General features: G+C 34.9%; 2 protein-coding genes across 4 annotated transcripts; one reads left to right on the forward strand and one right to left on the reverse strand.

Annotated features, from left to right (window-relative positions):
* Positions 1 to 1,775: 1,775 nt before the first annotated feature.
* LOC130733052 (fimbrin-1-like) lies at positions 1,776 to 9,052 on the forward strand. 3 transcript variants are annotated; one of them, XM_057585099.1, is made up of 15 exons: positions 1,776 to 2,146; positions 2,565 to 2,900; positions 3,147 to 3,317; positions 3,720 to 3,958; positions 4,055 to 4,226; positions 4,410 to 4,448; positions 4,624 to 4,692; positions 4,822 to 4,938; positions 5,204 to 5,415; positions 6,066 to 6,221; positions 6,787 to 6,986; positions 7,255 to 7,412; positions 7,538 to 7,634; positions 7,786 to 7,877; positions 8,318 to 9,052. In XM_057585099.1, exons 2-15 carry the CDS (start codon positions 2,814 to 2,816, stop codon positions 8,573 to 8,575), a joined length of 2,067 nt encoding a protein of 688 aa, XP_057441082.1. In that variant the 5' UTR covers positions 1,776 to 2,146; positions 2,565 to 2,813; the 3' UTR covers positions 8,576 to 9,052. The 3 variants fall into 3 exon arrangements, with proteins under 3 accessions (XP_057441082.1, XP_057441083.1, XP_057441084.1); XM_057585100.1 differs by having other exon boundaries at positions 1,776 to 2,142; XM_057585101.1 differs by lacking the exon at positions 1,776 to 2,146 and adding an exon at positions 2,227 to 2,398.
* A 976-nt stretch (positions 9,053 to 10,028) lies between these two features.
* Positions 10,029 to 13,472, reverse strand: LOC130733053 (persulfide dioxygenase ETHE1 homolog, mitochondrial-like). Its single transcript, XM_057585102.1, has 9 exons — positions 13,120 to 13,472; positions 12,827 to 12,955; positions 12,496 to 12,603; positions 11,620 to 11,754; positions 11,382 to 11,423; positions 11,216 to 11,275; positions 11,095 to 11,148; positions 10,480 to 10,504; positions 10,029 to 10,354 (listed from the first exon to the last, which is right to left on the reverse strand). The coding sequence occupies exons 1-9, from the start codon at positions 13,348 to 13,350 to the stop codon at positions 10,272 to 10,274; spliced, it is 867 nt and encodes a 288-aa protein (XP_057441085.1). The 5' UTR covers positions 13,351 to 13,472; the 3' UTR covers positions 10,029 to 10,271.
* Positions 13,473 to 16,736: the final 3,264 nt, after the last annotated feature.

The following is a 16,736-nucleotide window of genomic DNA, read 5'->3' on the forward strand; positions in this document are numbered from 1 at the left end:
CCATTCCAGTAGATACTTCTTCATTATTGTTACCGCTACTTCCCCCGGGACTGCTCTGATTGCCCACGTTAGACCCTTGGGGGGAGGTTCTTCCTCGATTGCTTGTCATACTTACAGTCTTACCACTTCTCAGGTGCATATAAAACGTAAATCACAAGCAAGGCAAGTAACAAATACCAGGTAGCATGCAATAGACCAAACACACAAAATGCTTATGTAAAACTTAGTTTTCACAAAAACGGTCCCACCGGGCGTGCCAATTTGTTTACGGTGGTTTTTGGTAAACAAATATCCTCTTAGTTCGACTAAAGGAAGTTTAGAATTAGGGTCCTTTTGGGAAAACGTCTTGCCAAAGTGTTGTGTGTGAGTTGATATTTTTGACAACGATGACTGATTCAAAAGAAATTGGATTTCATTAAACGCGGATCAATTACATGAAGATCAAAGTGTAACAAAGTAAAAAGGAAACTGCAAGAAACGTAAATTTCGACACGAAATTAAACAACAGGACTAGCAAAAATGACAAGTAACGCGACAAGCTTAAATGCAGGAAAGATAAACATTTGGTTCTGCAACGTACTCCTCCATCATCACGTCTTGCTCCTTGAGTCTCATTGATGCGGACATTAGAGCTTTTTAGTGAATTTTTCAGAGTTGAGTTGGGAACCCCTTTTTTGACTTGAATTCTCCTACTTATAGAGCTCCATGTCCCGCGTGTTCTTAGCGGTTTTTTTCCCTCACTAGATGGGTTAGTGAGTCTGATTCCCCACGATCTGCTGCTTGCCCCGGAAGTTCCCTGCGTCGTGGTGGAGATCGTGTTCTTCAACCGTTTCAACCGCCTATTAGTCACGTATTCAGCCATCGTGGTGAAAACCTGACCCAGTCAATGCTGCACGTGTTAAATATGCCCGTGCTTGTAGCAACAGTCACCACTGTCCCTTTGTCGAATTCGGTCTCTTCTTTAATTTGGCACATTTCACCTTTCTCTTTCAGTCCATTTTCGACTACATTGTGTGCTTTGGAGCGAATGTTTTTTGGGCCAAAATATTGGGCCAACAAATAGCTTTGAGAATTTATATTTATATAAAATGTCGATTTTCAAATTCCAAACACAATGTTGACCATCAATCGGAATACAATGTTTACAGTGATAAAAAAAAACCACACAATCCGCAAAGTATATAAAAATGAAAAAAAAAAACATTTTCTAGCAACTTTTAACCACTATCTAACCTCCCCAATGTTGCGCATTTGTTTTGCCACTAATTTTTTTTTCTAGTCTCATTGACACATATGTTGTGTCTAGCAAAGTTCAAATATCGGGATCATTTTAAAATTGTCACGTAATAATGCCATGAGTGATTTTTCTCTCTACGGTCAGCGCATTAGTAATGGTTAGCCAATGAATTTTTCTCTATTCATAAAAATTGAGAATAAAACACATAATTAGTTGCTTAAAAGAGAAGATGCTGACGGTTTCGTCAACTTGCTTTATCTTTTATCTTAGTTTACATAAAAGGAATAATTAAATCCTAATTTGTTGGAATAGAAAAGTGGCCACGAGATTTGATGGGAAATATAATAATAACATAACAACAACAACAATGTTGCGTAATGTGCTGGTCCACAATGTCACAATTTTGGTAAATCACAACAACCATTCATTCACATTTGTAGTAGATCCAAAAAAAATTACACCAAAGTTGAGTCGGTTCACAGAAAACACCAAAAAAACTATACACCAAAAGAGAATTACGACGTGTGTGAAGCATAGAGCGAGTTGTTGCGGTTGAGGTCCTCATTCTCTGGCCGCTGCTACCAACAAAACATAACACCAACGTGACTGAAACAAAAAACAACATCATAGGATATGATTATATGATTATTATGAATATGAATGAGTCACACTCACACCACACGTAGATCTTGTACACATACACATGTTGTTGCTTCTTTCTTCTCTCTCTCACGTTGCCACCCCATCAAGAAAATTCGATCCTTCCTTCTTCTTCTTCTTCTTCTCTATCCTTTAGCCCTTTACTCTCTCCATGTTCCTTCATTCATTGTTCTGCCACTGAAATTATGAGGGTTAGTTGAGTTGGCCATTGAAACAAACACCACATATCTGATTCATTTTTATGTGTAGGTATGTTCTCATTTATTATTTTCATTCATTCATTCACTCATTCACTTGTTAACAGTTTTCTTCATGAAATAACTATAAGGGGTCAATGTTTTTGGCGTGATTCTTACTCAACTTGTACCTTTCTGATATTTGCGCTTGATCTCAATCTTCCCAGTTGAACTTTGCTCTGTTTTTTCATATGGGGTTGTGGGGTTGTGGTAAAATAACCATAGAGACTCCATAGGTGAAAAAAATTAAAATTTTCAGATGCAGGTGACAACTTTTTCTAGTGTTTGATGGGATTATTGACTTTCTGGTCATTTTTTGATGAATGATGGGGGTGTTATGATGACTAATTCTAAGTTATCTAACAGATTCAATTTTTTCTCCCTTGATTATCTTCGTTCTGTTTTCTAATTTTAGCTTATATTTTGTTCAGGATAACGTGAGACAGGTTGGTGACTGCGAGGAGCAAAAACCACTTGTTGTTGCTGGGGTTTTGTTAGAGATTTGGCTGTGTGCTTGAGTTTGACGGTCTAAAATTTCATTTGGCATTAGTTTGTTGAGTTAGTACTAGGCATTGTTGGTTCTGCAAATGGTTTTCAAGCTTTTATAGAGAATTTTGTAGTTTAAGGATACACTTTTTTCTTCGGCTGGTTCTCTGTTTATGTTTGAGTGATTCAACAAGATGTCAAAATTTGAGGGTGTTATTGTCTCCGATCAATGGCTTCATAGCCAGTTTACGCAGGTTGAACTTCGCGCCCTGAAATCAAAAGTAAGTTCGTTTTTTTGTTCCTTACATGGGACATTTTGGTCCAATTCTGTTAATTGCATGTTTGGAAACTCTTCTATAATTGATTCTAATGCCAAAATCAATTCTGGGGGAAGCTTCTATGAGTAGCTTCTTATGTGTCAGAATTGATTATGAGGAAGTAGAAGTTGATCCATACATATATCAAGTTTGATGCCTTACATGCTTTTGTATTTTTGGCTAATGTGGCCCATCATTCTGGTGTTGTAGTTTGTCTCTTTGAAGAATCAGAATGGTAAAGTTACATTAGGAGATTTGCCACCTCTAATGGTGAAGCTCAAGGCATTCAGAGACATGTACAAGGAGGATGAGATTAAGGGGATTTTGGGTGATTCAGGCACTGACTTTACCATTGATATTGATTTTGAAGCCTTCTTAAGGGTGAGTAATTTCATGTCTTTGATATGTTCATTATTGGATAACTTTTTCCTTGCTGTGAACATAGCTGTCAAATTGGGATTATGACTTTAATCTGGAAAGGGGTGTTAATCATAAATCGCATAGTCGTAAAATAGCATGTGTGTGTAAGTTATATCATAAAGATAAGAAAGAAGCAACAACATGTGAGTGTACAAGATCTCATAGTTGTAAAATAGCATATCTAAGCGACTTTAATCTCGATTTTGACTACTATGGTTGTAAGTTATAACTTGTAAAATTGGGATTTTTTGTTTGAATTAATTGCATTGTGAAACAGTTTATGTGCCATGCATTAAATATAATACATGTTATTTAATGTAATAAATGTATGCAACCTTTGAATTTAATACATTTTTCATGTAGGCATACTTGAATTTGCGAAGCCTTGGTACAGAAAAACAAGGCGGTATAAAGCACTCCTCATCGTTCCTTCAGGAATCCATAACTACCCTTCTTCACACAATCAGTGAATCAGAAAAATCCTGTTATGTTAATCACATAAACAGCTACCTTGGTGATGACCCATTTCTGAAGCAATATCTTCCTTTGGACCCAGCTACAAATGGTCTATTCGAACTTGTAAAAGATGGCATTCTTCTTTGGTATATATAAGCAGGGTCTGCTAATTTTGTGCTTTACTCATGTGTATACAAGCCTTTAATATATACTGAAATTGATATACATTCTGCCTTTTGCAGTAAGCTTATCAATGTGGCCGTGCCTGGGACTATAGATGAGCGAGCCATCAATACCAAACGAAATCCTAGCCTTTGGGAGAGAAATGAGAACCATACTCTATGCCTCAATTCTGCAAAGGCCATAGGCTGCACAGTGGTTAACATAGGCACACAGGACTTGGTTGAAGGAAGGGTGAGTTTTTGCAATCTGAGCTCTCCATAATCATGTTATGGTCAATAATATCCTACAAATTTTGTTGTTGACCTCACTTAATAGGATAAGACCTTTGTTGTTGTTGTTTTTTTTTAACTTGTGACCTTTAAGTTCTTAATCTTTCACTGTTGTGACATTATTGTCTGGCTGTTTATCTTGCAGCCTCATCTTGTTCTAGGGTTGATTTCCCAAATCTTTAAGGTAAATACTCAAACTTCATATGTCATTTGTTCATTTTTAGTTAGTTGTTTTAACTTATTTGGATTTGCTTGTATGCTGTCACTTTTTGTTTTCTTCTTGACCTAATAGATTTTCTAACTTTAGGAATGAGTAATCTGACATTGTTATATTTTCCTCCCACTCTTTGTGATTTCAGATCCAACTGCTGGCAGATCTCAACCTCAAGAAGACACCTCAACTCGTGGAATTGGTTGATGACAGCCAGGTAATGAGATATGCATTTTCTTTCTTCCTTAAATTTTATTTTCGTTCATATTAAATCAAATTTAAATGTTCCTTTTTTCACATATTGTTTTTTATAACTGATTCATCTTTCATTTTGTTGTTGTCTCAGGAAATTGAAGAGCTTCTTAGTTTGTCACCTGAAAAGGTTCTACTAAAATGGATGAATTTTCACCTCCAGAGAGGAGGTTACCAGAAAACTGTTAAAAATTACTCTTCTGATGTTAAGGTATATGAGCACTTATAACATTTTATGCTCAGGAATGTCGGATACTGATTTGACTAATTTCTCATTTGTTAATTTTGTTTGTCATTATTCTTGTATGCTTAAGAATACAACTAGATAAATTGTAAATAAACCAAAAGTATTGGTTGTTCATTCAGATTTGTTATTCCTACAACTCCAGACTTCTAATTTTGCCTCTACAATTTGAAACTGAATTAAGCTATTGCCAATCCAATATACTTATGTATTCATGTTTGTTAATTTACAGGATGGAGAGGCTTATGCTTATCTGCTTAATGTCCTTGCTCCTGAACATTGCAATCCGGCCACCTTGGATACTAAAGATCCTACTGAAAGAGCAAATCTAGTGCTTGAACATGCAGAGAAAATGGGCTGCAAAAGATACTTGACCCCAAGGGACATTGTAGAGGGTACCTCAAATCTGAATCTTGCATTTGTTGCACAATTGTTTCAGCACAGGTATGAAATGAATTGCATAACTATTAACTAATTTTATGCAGACAACTTCATAGTTTAAACAATTGTTCTATGGTGGAAGATCTCTTTTTTTTGGTTTATTTATTGTCATCATCATCATTGATTCACTGTGTTGAGGTGATATCAAGTGCGAGTAAGAAGTCTCACATTAAAAGAAAAAGAATGTGTTGCACTTTATAAGTGAGAGGACTCATACACTCAATGCCTTAAGGTTTTGGGTGAAATATGTGGTGTGTAATCCACTTGTGATTTGCTTTTTAGCCCAATGTGGAGATCCCCCCGGAGTTTTATACCTCTTGCGGCAAACAGCGGTCTGATTGGCATGCATGGTTGTCTGACTGTGGGCTACATAACATGTAGAATAGTTTATGTAGAAGTTGAACACTTCAGTTGATTGGTTATTTTGAAGTACTTATATCATTTCTTTGTACATGATGACACAAAAACAGAAAAACACTGTTGAATTTCCCCTTGAGATAAAGGTTCAAATATTCTACCTAGACAATTCATGATTGTTTTACTTTTATTTCTCTTCAGAAATACATAGGTTTTTAGTAGAATTACATATGAAATTTCTGTAAGTTTTCCTGATAAGTTCTCTAGTTATTTAATCACGGCCCTGCACATTGCAGGAGTGGCCTATCTACAGATACTCGAAAGATGTCCTATGCTGAGATGATGACGGAAGATGTGCAGACTTGTAGAGAAGAGAGATGCTTCCGGATGTGGATCAATAGTCTTGGAATTTCCACTCATGTAAACAATCTTTTTGAGGATGTCAGAAATGGGTATGTGTTTGTTTTCTTAAATTACATTACTATATTGTCAAAATCTAATGCCTTTTTATGTGTCGAGAAAATTGCAAATTTTCTGAATCTCAAAACAGTCATAGCATGTTGGATAAGCTTCTTTTTCCTCAGATTCTAACACCCAGAAGTTAATCACAGAAGCTTCTCCCCATAATTGATTCTGACTTTAGAATCAATTGAATCATTTTTTCCAAACATGCGCTGAATGAGCCACCCGGCACATATTTATTCACTGATTCTTTAGAATTAACAGCCTTTAGTTGCTCTTTTTTCCTTTCTTTATCTGTTAATGTAAATTTATATCTTTTCTTTGTCCTCATGTCTACTTTCAAGTTTCAGATATTTTTCCTGCTATCCCATGTTGGGAAAAAGGAACTGAATGTGATGTGGAGTGGTCTTCAATAATATTTAGAGACTTTATATCTTTGCTTAATCTTATCGCATTTTTGTAAAGAGTAATTAATGAATGTGTTATCCAAATCTGATTTATAAATCCTCTAAGTTTTTAATGTGTTTTATTTTTCTTTAAACTTTTTGTGAGTAGATGGATACTTCTAGAAGTGCTAGACAAGATTTTTCCAGGAACAGTTAACTGGAAACTGGCAACAAGACCTCCGATTAGAATGCCATTCAGAAAAGTAGAGAACTGCAATCAGGTCATCAAAATTGGTAAACAACTGAGATTCTCATTAGTCAATGTAGCTGGCAATGACATTGTGCAAGGAAATAAGAAGCTCATTCTTGGTAACTTTTTCATCTTGTTATAGCTTCCACATAAATGTTATAGACTTTTATTTTTGATAAGCCATAAATGTTATGGACTTGATTTTCTGTTACATAATGTCCCCTTTTCCCACATGCCTAATTTAGCTTTCAGTTTGTGGAAGATTGACTACTAAATTTTTTTATTTCAGATCTTTGATGAAAAGAAAAATATTGGATGGCATTGCAGTTGTTTTTGTCCTTGAAAGAGACTTGCTGTAACAGTCTAACATAATGCTATATTTTTCAGCTTTGTTGTGGCAGTTGATGAGATTCACAATGCTTCAACTTTTGAAAAATTTGAGATCTCATTCCCAAGGAAAAGAGATAAGTGATGCTGATATCCTGAAATGGGCAAACAGAAAAGTGAAGAGCACTGGCAGAACTTCTCATATAGAGAGTTTCAAGGTTTTTATTTTCTGTCTAAAGATTTTTTTTCGTTTATTTTCCACAAAATATGCCCAACAGAAGTAAACTAAAATGATGGTTTGTTAGTAATAGTGACACAATTTTGGACGTAATTTTATATGCAGGATAGGAGCTTGTCAACTGGTCTCTTTTTCCTCGAGCTTCTGAGTGCTGTAGAGCCCAGGGTTGTCAATTGGAACCTTGTCACTAAGGGAGAAACTGGTATGATTCCTTGCAGAAGTTACTATTTTGCATTTTGGCCAATTGTATGGGGATGAATAGATATAAACATGTCCTTTGCACAACATTTATACCTTTGCTATTTTTATCATGCATGCTAAATTAGCATTACTTGTTGTTTTCTATATTGTAGATGATGAAAAGAAGTTGAATGCCACATATACAATCAGTGTTGCAAGGAAGCTTGGTTGTTCCATCTTTTTGTTACCTGAGGATATTATGGAGGTATGATTGCCACCATCTAATTTTTCTCATTAATATTTCTTACAGAAGATCATTCACATGGCACAATGCATGTTCAGAAATCTTTCTACAATTTATTCTAAAGTCAAAACCGATTCTGAGAAGAAGCTTCTCTTAGTGTGTGCCTCAGAATCAATTCGAATAGAGTAAAATCGATTTTGGATGAAAATATATATGTTTGAGAGTCAATTTGGAGAATTGATTTCAGTACCAAAATTAATTCTGCTTGAAGCTTGAGTGAGTAGCTTCTACATTAAACATATTAATTTTGAGATTTTACAACTGGGTGCCAGAACTGATCCTGAGAAAATAGAGGCGGATCCAAGCATACTAACAGATGTTGAAATTTTGAGTTGACATCTTCCAGGGTGGACTTTGTTTATGCTGTGCTTAATTCCTTGTTGGTCTTATTGTCATGGCAGATTAACCAGAAGATGGTTCTCACTCTTGCAGCCAGTATAATGTATTGGAGCCTGCAACAGCAGACTGAAGATGCAGATTCATTTCCTTCACCTGCAGATACTGCTACTACAACCACCCCTGAAGCATCCCCAGCACCTTCAGTTTGTGGTGAAGATGAAATTTCCTCTCTTGGTGGTGAATTATCCAACTTGAGTGTTGATGATGCCACCTCTGACACAACAGTCTCTTCAACACTTGAATCTGATGAGCTACTATGAGTATAGTTTTCAAGGCTTTCATGGGATGAGATGAGGCTCAAATGTTTTAGTCTGAGCAAAGAGAACATGCAAAAAAAAGTTACATGTGTAAGCCTATAGAATAGATGTGAATAGTTTGTACAAAATTTTATTTGTTCTTTGGAGAGGAATGCAAAGAGGGAACAGAATAAAGGTGGGAGAGGAAAGAAGTGAAAGAGATAACAGGGTTTTTACAAGTTTAAACAACAACTAGATGTTGCTGGATTCTTTTTTAAGTAGGTTCCACTAATGAATTTGTATTCTGATATTCATTACATGACTGTGGGAATCAATAATAATGAGCTTTTCCAGTCATTATTACTCATGGTGTGGCTGACAAAATAAAAGCAAGGGGGGAAAAGAAATGCTGTTGAGAGTGTTTTCTGAATTGGAGGTGTATTTCACTGGACAAAATATGGTGTTATTATCGTTAATTAAAAAATCAATGGTTAACTATGAGGTGTGGTGTGCTAGTTTCTCACAACGCTCCTTAACCATGAGGCTGAATTCTCGCCTATGAAAATGAAACACTCGTGGTCAGTCATTTACTAACACTTGTGGTCAGTCATTTACTGTTTAGTGCGAGTATCCGTGACAAATACCATGGTTTGAACCAAAAATTAATGGTTGATCTTGTGATTAAATACATAGACATGTATTATAAGTTATGTATTTAACAATTTAAATTTATTTATTTTTACTTTTTACATTTGAAGTGCATTCTGTATTTTGAAGTCAAATTGTTTTAGTTTTTTTACTTGTTCCTTTTAATAATCTTTTTAAACATTGTATTAAAACATGTATTATGTGTTAAGATATTAAATGTAGTTATTATTCAATATCTGGTAAAATAATAGAGTTTGCAAAATTATTTGTTGAAAGACATAACAATTCTCATGTTGTCAAAACTCACCGCAAATGCATATCTCTAATTAAGTTTAAGGACTATTCAGTTTGACATTTTAGTAAATCAAGTGTTCAGTTTATTCAACTTTAAAGAATTTATTAATTACAAAATATGCGAAGAATCGAGTTAAACCATTTATTTTTACTTTACAATCAAGATCAAAATGTTTTGGAGGTCTTATTTTAGTTCAGAAAATGTTTGAGACTCAACTATTACTCAGTAATTCAAGGATGCACTAGATTCATGATTATACTTCTGCACTGATTATCTTTGATTTTTAAGTTCAGTAGCAAAAATGAAACTTACCCTAAAGTTGAAGCCTGATGGGAAAAAACAAACATTTACATTCTAACAACATTCATTTTATAACTAAGTCCATGTGGTCCTGCTTCAAGTAACTGTGATCCTCCAACTTAACTAGTCATTTCCAAATCCTGCTCTTACTAGTTAATTCTGAAAAGTAGACTTGAACGTGTAAGAAGCTACAACATCTATAACCAAAAATATAACAGAACACAGAATAATCACTGGAGTCTAATTGTATTAGCAATCATCTATTCACAATCATCAATTTATTATTTGTTTACGATTTTTTTTCTCTTCAATACGAAGACCAATTAAATTGCACAATCATCAATGTAATGTATACAATTTTGATTTTCCTCTTCAACACAAAGGGCAATTATAGTGTTCTTTTTTCCTTAACTTGCAAGGTTTTCTTGTTGAATAACATCACTGTGAGACTGTAGTGTCAGCATGGCTTATAAAGGCTCAGCTTGTTTTGGATTGGATTCCGCAAACCATATTGGCCGGGACAGCTATGTCGATCATTTTTGGATATGACAGGCTAAGATCTGTTGCACAAATCAAATGTGTCATTAGTAGTTGTCTTTACCAGAACTCGATAGCAAAAAAGGCCAAGCCAAACAACCTTTTTGACAATCTATGCAAAAAGAAAAAAAAATTAACAAGCACTTACTTGCCATGATGTTCTTGAAAGTTTCCTGGAAAGGGGGAACCAACATTTTCAATTGTGAGACTACAAGAGTCGGGGCTAACCAGCAGTAGAATATGAATGGAATTTCCACATTTTAAAGCCTTTTTTTACCGAGTAGTTATAAGTCCGAAGTTTCTTATCACAACTAAAAGTCCAACTTTTAATAAAACTCATTGCAGAAATAAAAGATTAGGATCAAATTTCTCCTCCAGTCTTCACATTGCATGAACATGTTTGATCAAATAGCATCTTCAAGCATATAGCTGAATGAAGGATATTGATAGATAAACATGTAATCGAAAGCCATTACTCTTTTAATACTCTTACGTTCATGTACTGTTGAAAGACTTGCTCATCAATAGGAACAAGTTCTATCTACCAATTCAGAGGTAATAGAATGTTCTGTCTATCATTTTGTCAAGAGCTTAGCTCCCATGCGAATATTATATTTGCTATAAAATGAATTTTCTTATAGCATTCCAAATCACAATCATATGTATGATCTCCCGTTAGGATTCTAAAAGGGTATTTTCTTATAATTTATAAGCTCAAATTAAAGGATTGAATTAAAAAATTATAGGTATCGTCAAACATTACCTCATCCTTTGTCAGTCGTGGATTATATTGCAGCTCCTCTCCAACAGTGCTAACCTAAAACCATTGTTTGTATAAGCAACTCTATATTAATTTGGCACGCAAAAAGTTAAAGGTTCCTTACTGTGAATCCTTTGTAGTCATGAGCCGGATAGAGTAATGTATCCTTGGGCAGTGTAAAAATCTATTTACAAAACAAACATGAGAAAGTGATTAATTATTAATATTCAAGAATGTCTCATCTCTTTAAGTTCTTAGTCTATTCTTCTAAGTTTTTGTCAAGTTCATGCCTGTGAATGGACTGATTTGTAAAGCTGTTCTGAACTCCCACCCTGCATAATAATTAATGAGAATCAAATACCAATAAATAACTACAAAAGGATATTAGAAATAATCAAGTCAGAAACACAGCCCCATGTCATTCAACAAAGAGGTAACACATCCTTTGTTTAGATACATCTTTGAAATTTGAATGCCTTTGAGAACGAGCAACTATCAAAAAGTCAAAAACAGGTCAAAAGTACGAACCTGGAAGTCTGTCCTTCCACATCCACGTATTAATAGGGCATCCCCCGTGAATGCCATCCTAGGTTGAGGTTGATCAGGTGTATCGCCTGTAACATAGGTAATGCAACCCGCAGTATGACCAGGAGTTGCACGAATCTACAGCAATAAAGACAATATTATATATTACCGAGTGGATGGTACAACTAACCATTACAAGAGTCATGCAAGCCTATTGATAAGACAAGAGAATATGAGATTCATTTAACAAATAAATGGGAAAAAAATATCCTTGTTGATTGAATCAGAGGAACCCCGAAAGACGGAATGCTGGAACTTTGCCTAGATCATTCTTTTTAGCATATCCCAATTCCCAAGTATATGAGGAGTCAGGACTATTAAAAAAGTTCATTATTTCATCTATAATTAATAATATGGTGAAGTCATCCTTGATTTGCCTTAATATTTTCTGCAAAAGATTACAGCCATAGTGATTAAGCTACAACGAGAGACGTATCTATGATCTATCTTCCTGCTTGACTAATCAGAATTGGATCCCATTATCTAGAAATGTTGCTAGCCATATCTTAAACCATGTGGTGACATCCAAAACTGCATCTAAATCATATTTTATCAGTTTTCCTGATTTTAGAGATTTGTGGACCCAATTCTCAAATTTACCAAGCACTATATTGAAACAGAAAGTCCAAGCAGCATATATAGAACCACTCATTCCCTTATCTTAAACTTAGTGAAATGTATAATGGCTTTTACAATTCTCCGGCATTAGAAAACAACACCAACGTTGAAAAACTGTTCGAGTTATAACACTGGTTATCAGGCTTTACAAAACCACAATGAGAGGTAGGCATCAAACTAGGCATGCAGCCACAGACTTACCTCTAGAAAAAGATCACCAAAATGGACTTTATCGCCTTGCTCCACATGAAGATCTGCGGTCGCACCACTTGCTTTTGAAATAACAGATTTTACAACAGGAACTTTGCTCTATACAATAATGGATAACAAAAACACCCTAAGTTACTTTCACTAACATCAAAGAAATTACAAATTTTGAAAAAGAATTCTCTATGAATAAACTGAGTAAGGGTACATCTACCAATAAATTATTTGGTGGATTAAGATCATAATATCCTATAAATTACATTAAGCTAGATACATAATTTCTTGCTCACTATAGAGGAAAAAAAATCACAAAGCAGCAGCAAACCTTGATTAGGCCAGTCCCAGTGACATGATCAGCATGTACATGTGTGTTCATGGCATACACAAGCTTCAACCCCAGTTGTTGAATGAGGGACAAGTCTCTATCCACTGTCTTATCTACCGGGTCAATCAACTGAACTTTTGTAAAAAAAAAAAAAAAAAAATCCATGAATCACCAAAACAAAAGAAACCCATTATCCAATCCAATAAAAGCTTCCGACCCAGATGAAAATTTCCCATGAATATTCAAATACACACTTCAAAATTCAATTTTTAATAGTTTGGGAGGAAACTTACAAGTGCTGGTTTTTCAGGGTGAGAAGCATCAGCGAGTAGGTAGGTGTAAGTGGATGATTCCTTCTCGAAAAGCTGACGGAACAAGAGCTTGGAAGAAGAAGAGGAAGTGGAGTAAGAAGCCATTCGTGGTGTGAGCCTGGTGGGTTTGGTGATGGAAATGGAAACTGGGGAGAGAGGTAAAGGTGGAGCGAAGAGAGAAGAGGAGAATCTGAGAGAGTGAAATCGCAGCATTTTGGTAGTGAGAATGGAGATGAACTGTGATTGGAAATTGAGGATGATGGTTTCGATCAGGAAGAAGCAGAGAGCATAGCTAGCGACGCCATTGAAGCAGAGGATCACAGAGGATGATCCTGCGGCAATTACATCGCACCATGCAACCGGGTATAGCAGGTCAAACATGCATTTTTTTAAAAGTAAAATTAGTAATTAAGAAAAAAAAAAAGTAATGTGTTGTTGTTAATCAAACTACTAGTTTTCTGATGTAACAAAAAAAATCAAACTACTAGTTTGTTCAAATAGTACATACTAGACTCCTCATAAACAATGTCTTAGCTTCGATTCTTATGATGAAAAAACCCCGCAAGAATCACTTCTCTTTCCAAACACATTAGTATCTTGTATTCTCCGACACGAGCACCTAAATTGCAGGTTCTGGTGAGCGACTAGGCTCGGCGAGGCGCAGGCAATCACCACCGGTGGATACGGTCAAGATCAATGTGGACGCGGCTTCGGGCTTTGGGTTTGTGGCAAGGAATTTTCGAGGAAAGGTGTTGGCCTCGACTTCAGCGACGCATGGTGGCTCCCTCACAGTACTTGTAATACCCTATTTTCCGTTATTAGGTTATTTATTATTTTATTTTAATTATTATTATGATATATGGTAATTAAGTGATTTTATTAGATAATTAAGTGATTATGAGATATAGATAAATATGGGTTTTAGGTTTTATAATGAGTAGTTGAGCGTGGGGCCTATTGTATGACTATTTAAGGGTTAGGAGTGAAATAGAAAGAAAGAAATCAGAATTTGTAAATTGGAGAAGTTAACAGAGCAGAAAAGAAGCGTGAAAGAGAGAAGGGGATAAAAGATAAGGAAACCTAGAATTTGGTCTACAAGAGGTAAGGGTTTGAATTCATATTTTCTAGATTGGTATAGTAGTGGATAGTGATAGAAAACATGATTTAGGAACCCTAGGATGCAGATTTTTCTAAACTGAAAGTGGATAGTTTGAATTTAAGGTTATGAATTGTGGGAGGAAGAGAAGGGGGTAGCGCAGATTGCGCGCGGGTGGCGCAGCGCGTGGAGCATGACGCGGTTTTGAAAAGGAAAACTTTGCAGAAATTTACGAGCTCTTGAACCTTTTTTCGAGCTGTTTAAATGTCCGAATTTGAAGAAGTAGTCTTCCTAAAAGTTGTAGCCCATTCTGTTATAAGACTTTTGCCGCTGGTTTCGCGTCGTTCCGACGTCTGTAGCTCAAGTTATATGCGTTTTAGTGAGGATGAGTTAAGCTGTCCCGTTTCTCACGAACTGTTGTTAGTGTTAGATTTTTCCTGAATTTTATACTTTGAATTTCGACTTGAAAATTTACAGGGATTTAGAAAACTTGTAAAAGAAGCCATGGTAAAAATATTAGAATTTTTGGAAGGTGTTACTTTGAACTTCATTATATGGTGATGTTTCTGAATTGATGTTAATTATGTGTTAAGATGCTAAGTTACTATGATTGCTAGATGTGTAATTGATAACATGTAAGCTATGTTGTGTGAAATTGAAGATGATTTTTATTGTTGAGCTGGAGATGAATATGCTAAATAATTAGGACTTGGAGATGGTCTGAATATGCATATGTTAGTTGAGTTTTGCACAATACACTGCATAGTTGTCAAGATGCAATGTTTACTAGCCTCCACGAGAACTAGCAAACATTGCCTCTTGACAACTATGGAGTGTATTGTGCAAAACTCAACAACCATATGCATATTCGGACCATCTCTAAGTCCTAACTATTTAGCATATTCATCTCCAACTCAACAATACAAATCATCTCCAATTTCACACAACATAGCTTACATGTTATCAATTACACAACTAGCAATCACAGTAACTTAGCAACTCAAAACATAACATCAATTTAGAAACAATACCATATAATGAAATTCAAAGTAACACTCTCCAAAAATTCTAATATTTTTACTATGGGTTCTTTTACCAGTTTTCTAAATCCCTGTAAATTTTCAAGTCGAAATTCAAAGTATAAAATTCAGGAAAAATCTAACACTAACAACAGCTCGTGAGAAACGAGACAACTTAACTCATCCTCACTAAAACACATATAACTTAAGCTACAGACGTCTGAACGACGTGAAACCAGCGACACAAGTTTTATAACAGAAAGGGCTACAACTTTTATGAAGACTACTTCAAATTTGATCATTAACATAGCTCGAAAAAGGGTTCAAGAGCTCGTAAATTTCTGCTGAGTTTTCGTTTTCAAAACCCTAAATACAAACTATACACTTTCAGTTTAGAAAAATCTGCATCCTAAGTTTCCTAAATCATGCTTTCTATCACTACCCACTACTATACCAAAATAGAAAATATGAATTCAAACCCTTACCTCTTGTAGATCAGTTCTAGATTTCTCCACTTTTTCTCCTCTACTTCCCTATGCACGTGTTCTGTTATGCTCTTCCAATCCTTATTTTTTTTTTCTATTTCACTCCTAACCCCTAATATAGTAGTACTAGTGGGCTCCACTCCATATATCACCTAAACCCAACAACCTTATCTAATTTAAATCTTATACTATATCACATAAGATTTAAATAATAATCACATATATCACTCATATACAATTTAAATAATTTACTCACTTCATATATCACATAATCACTTAATTATCTAATAAAACCACATAATTCATCAAATTACCATATAGCATAATAGTAATAATTAAAATAAAATAGTAAACAACCTAATAACGGAAAATAGGGTGTCACAGTATTGGTAGCTAAGGCATTGGCCTTATGGTGGGCTTTTTGATTGGCTTTTGATCTGGGCTTTCAATAAGTGATCGTGAAGACAAATAGTTTGATTTCTGCAATACTTTGAAGACTCATTGTAGTCATTTTTCGTATTTAGCGTATGTTATATCTTAATGTGTTTTACTTTCACAATCTTTTTGTATTTTTCGTTTAGCTTACACTTGTTGTGCGAGCAATAGGGTGACATATTTTTTAGCCAATTTCACTCTCTCAAGTTTCTATTTTGTTTGGATTGATGATTCTCCTAATGCTCTGACGAGTTTACTCTCATTATATGTTACTTCAATGGATTTATGAAAGAGTTTTTTGACGGAAAAAAAAAACACACGTGTCTTCATTTTTATGTTATTTAGCTTATCTATCACTTAATCAATATTATGATGTTAAATGTCATTTCTTAATTCTTAAACAATTTTAATGAAAATAAATATTTTTTATCCAAAAAACAAGACTAAAATAAAATTCAGTAAATATATCACATTTATTATTTATTTTTTGGGTTATATTTGGAAAACAATCAATACTTGATTTAGAAGATCATGTTAAGTTTTACATGATCTGGTTTTATTAAA

This window comes from Lotus japonicus, chromosome 1, assembly GCF_012489685.1.
Source record: "Lotus japonicus ecotype B-129 chromosome 1, LjGifu_v1.2".
NCBI classification, from domain to species: Eukaryota; Viridiplantae; Streptophyta; class Magnoliopsida; order Fabales; family Fabaceae; genus Lotus; species Lotus japonicus.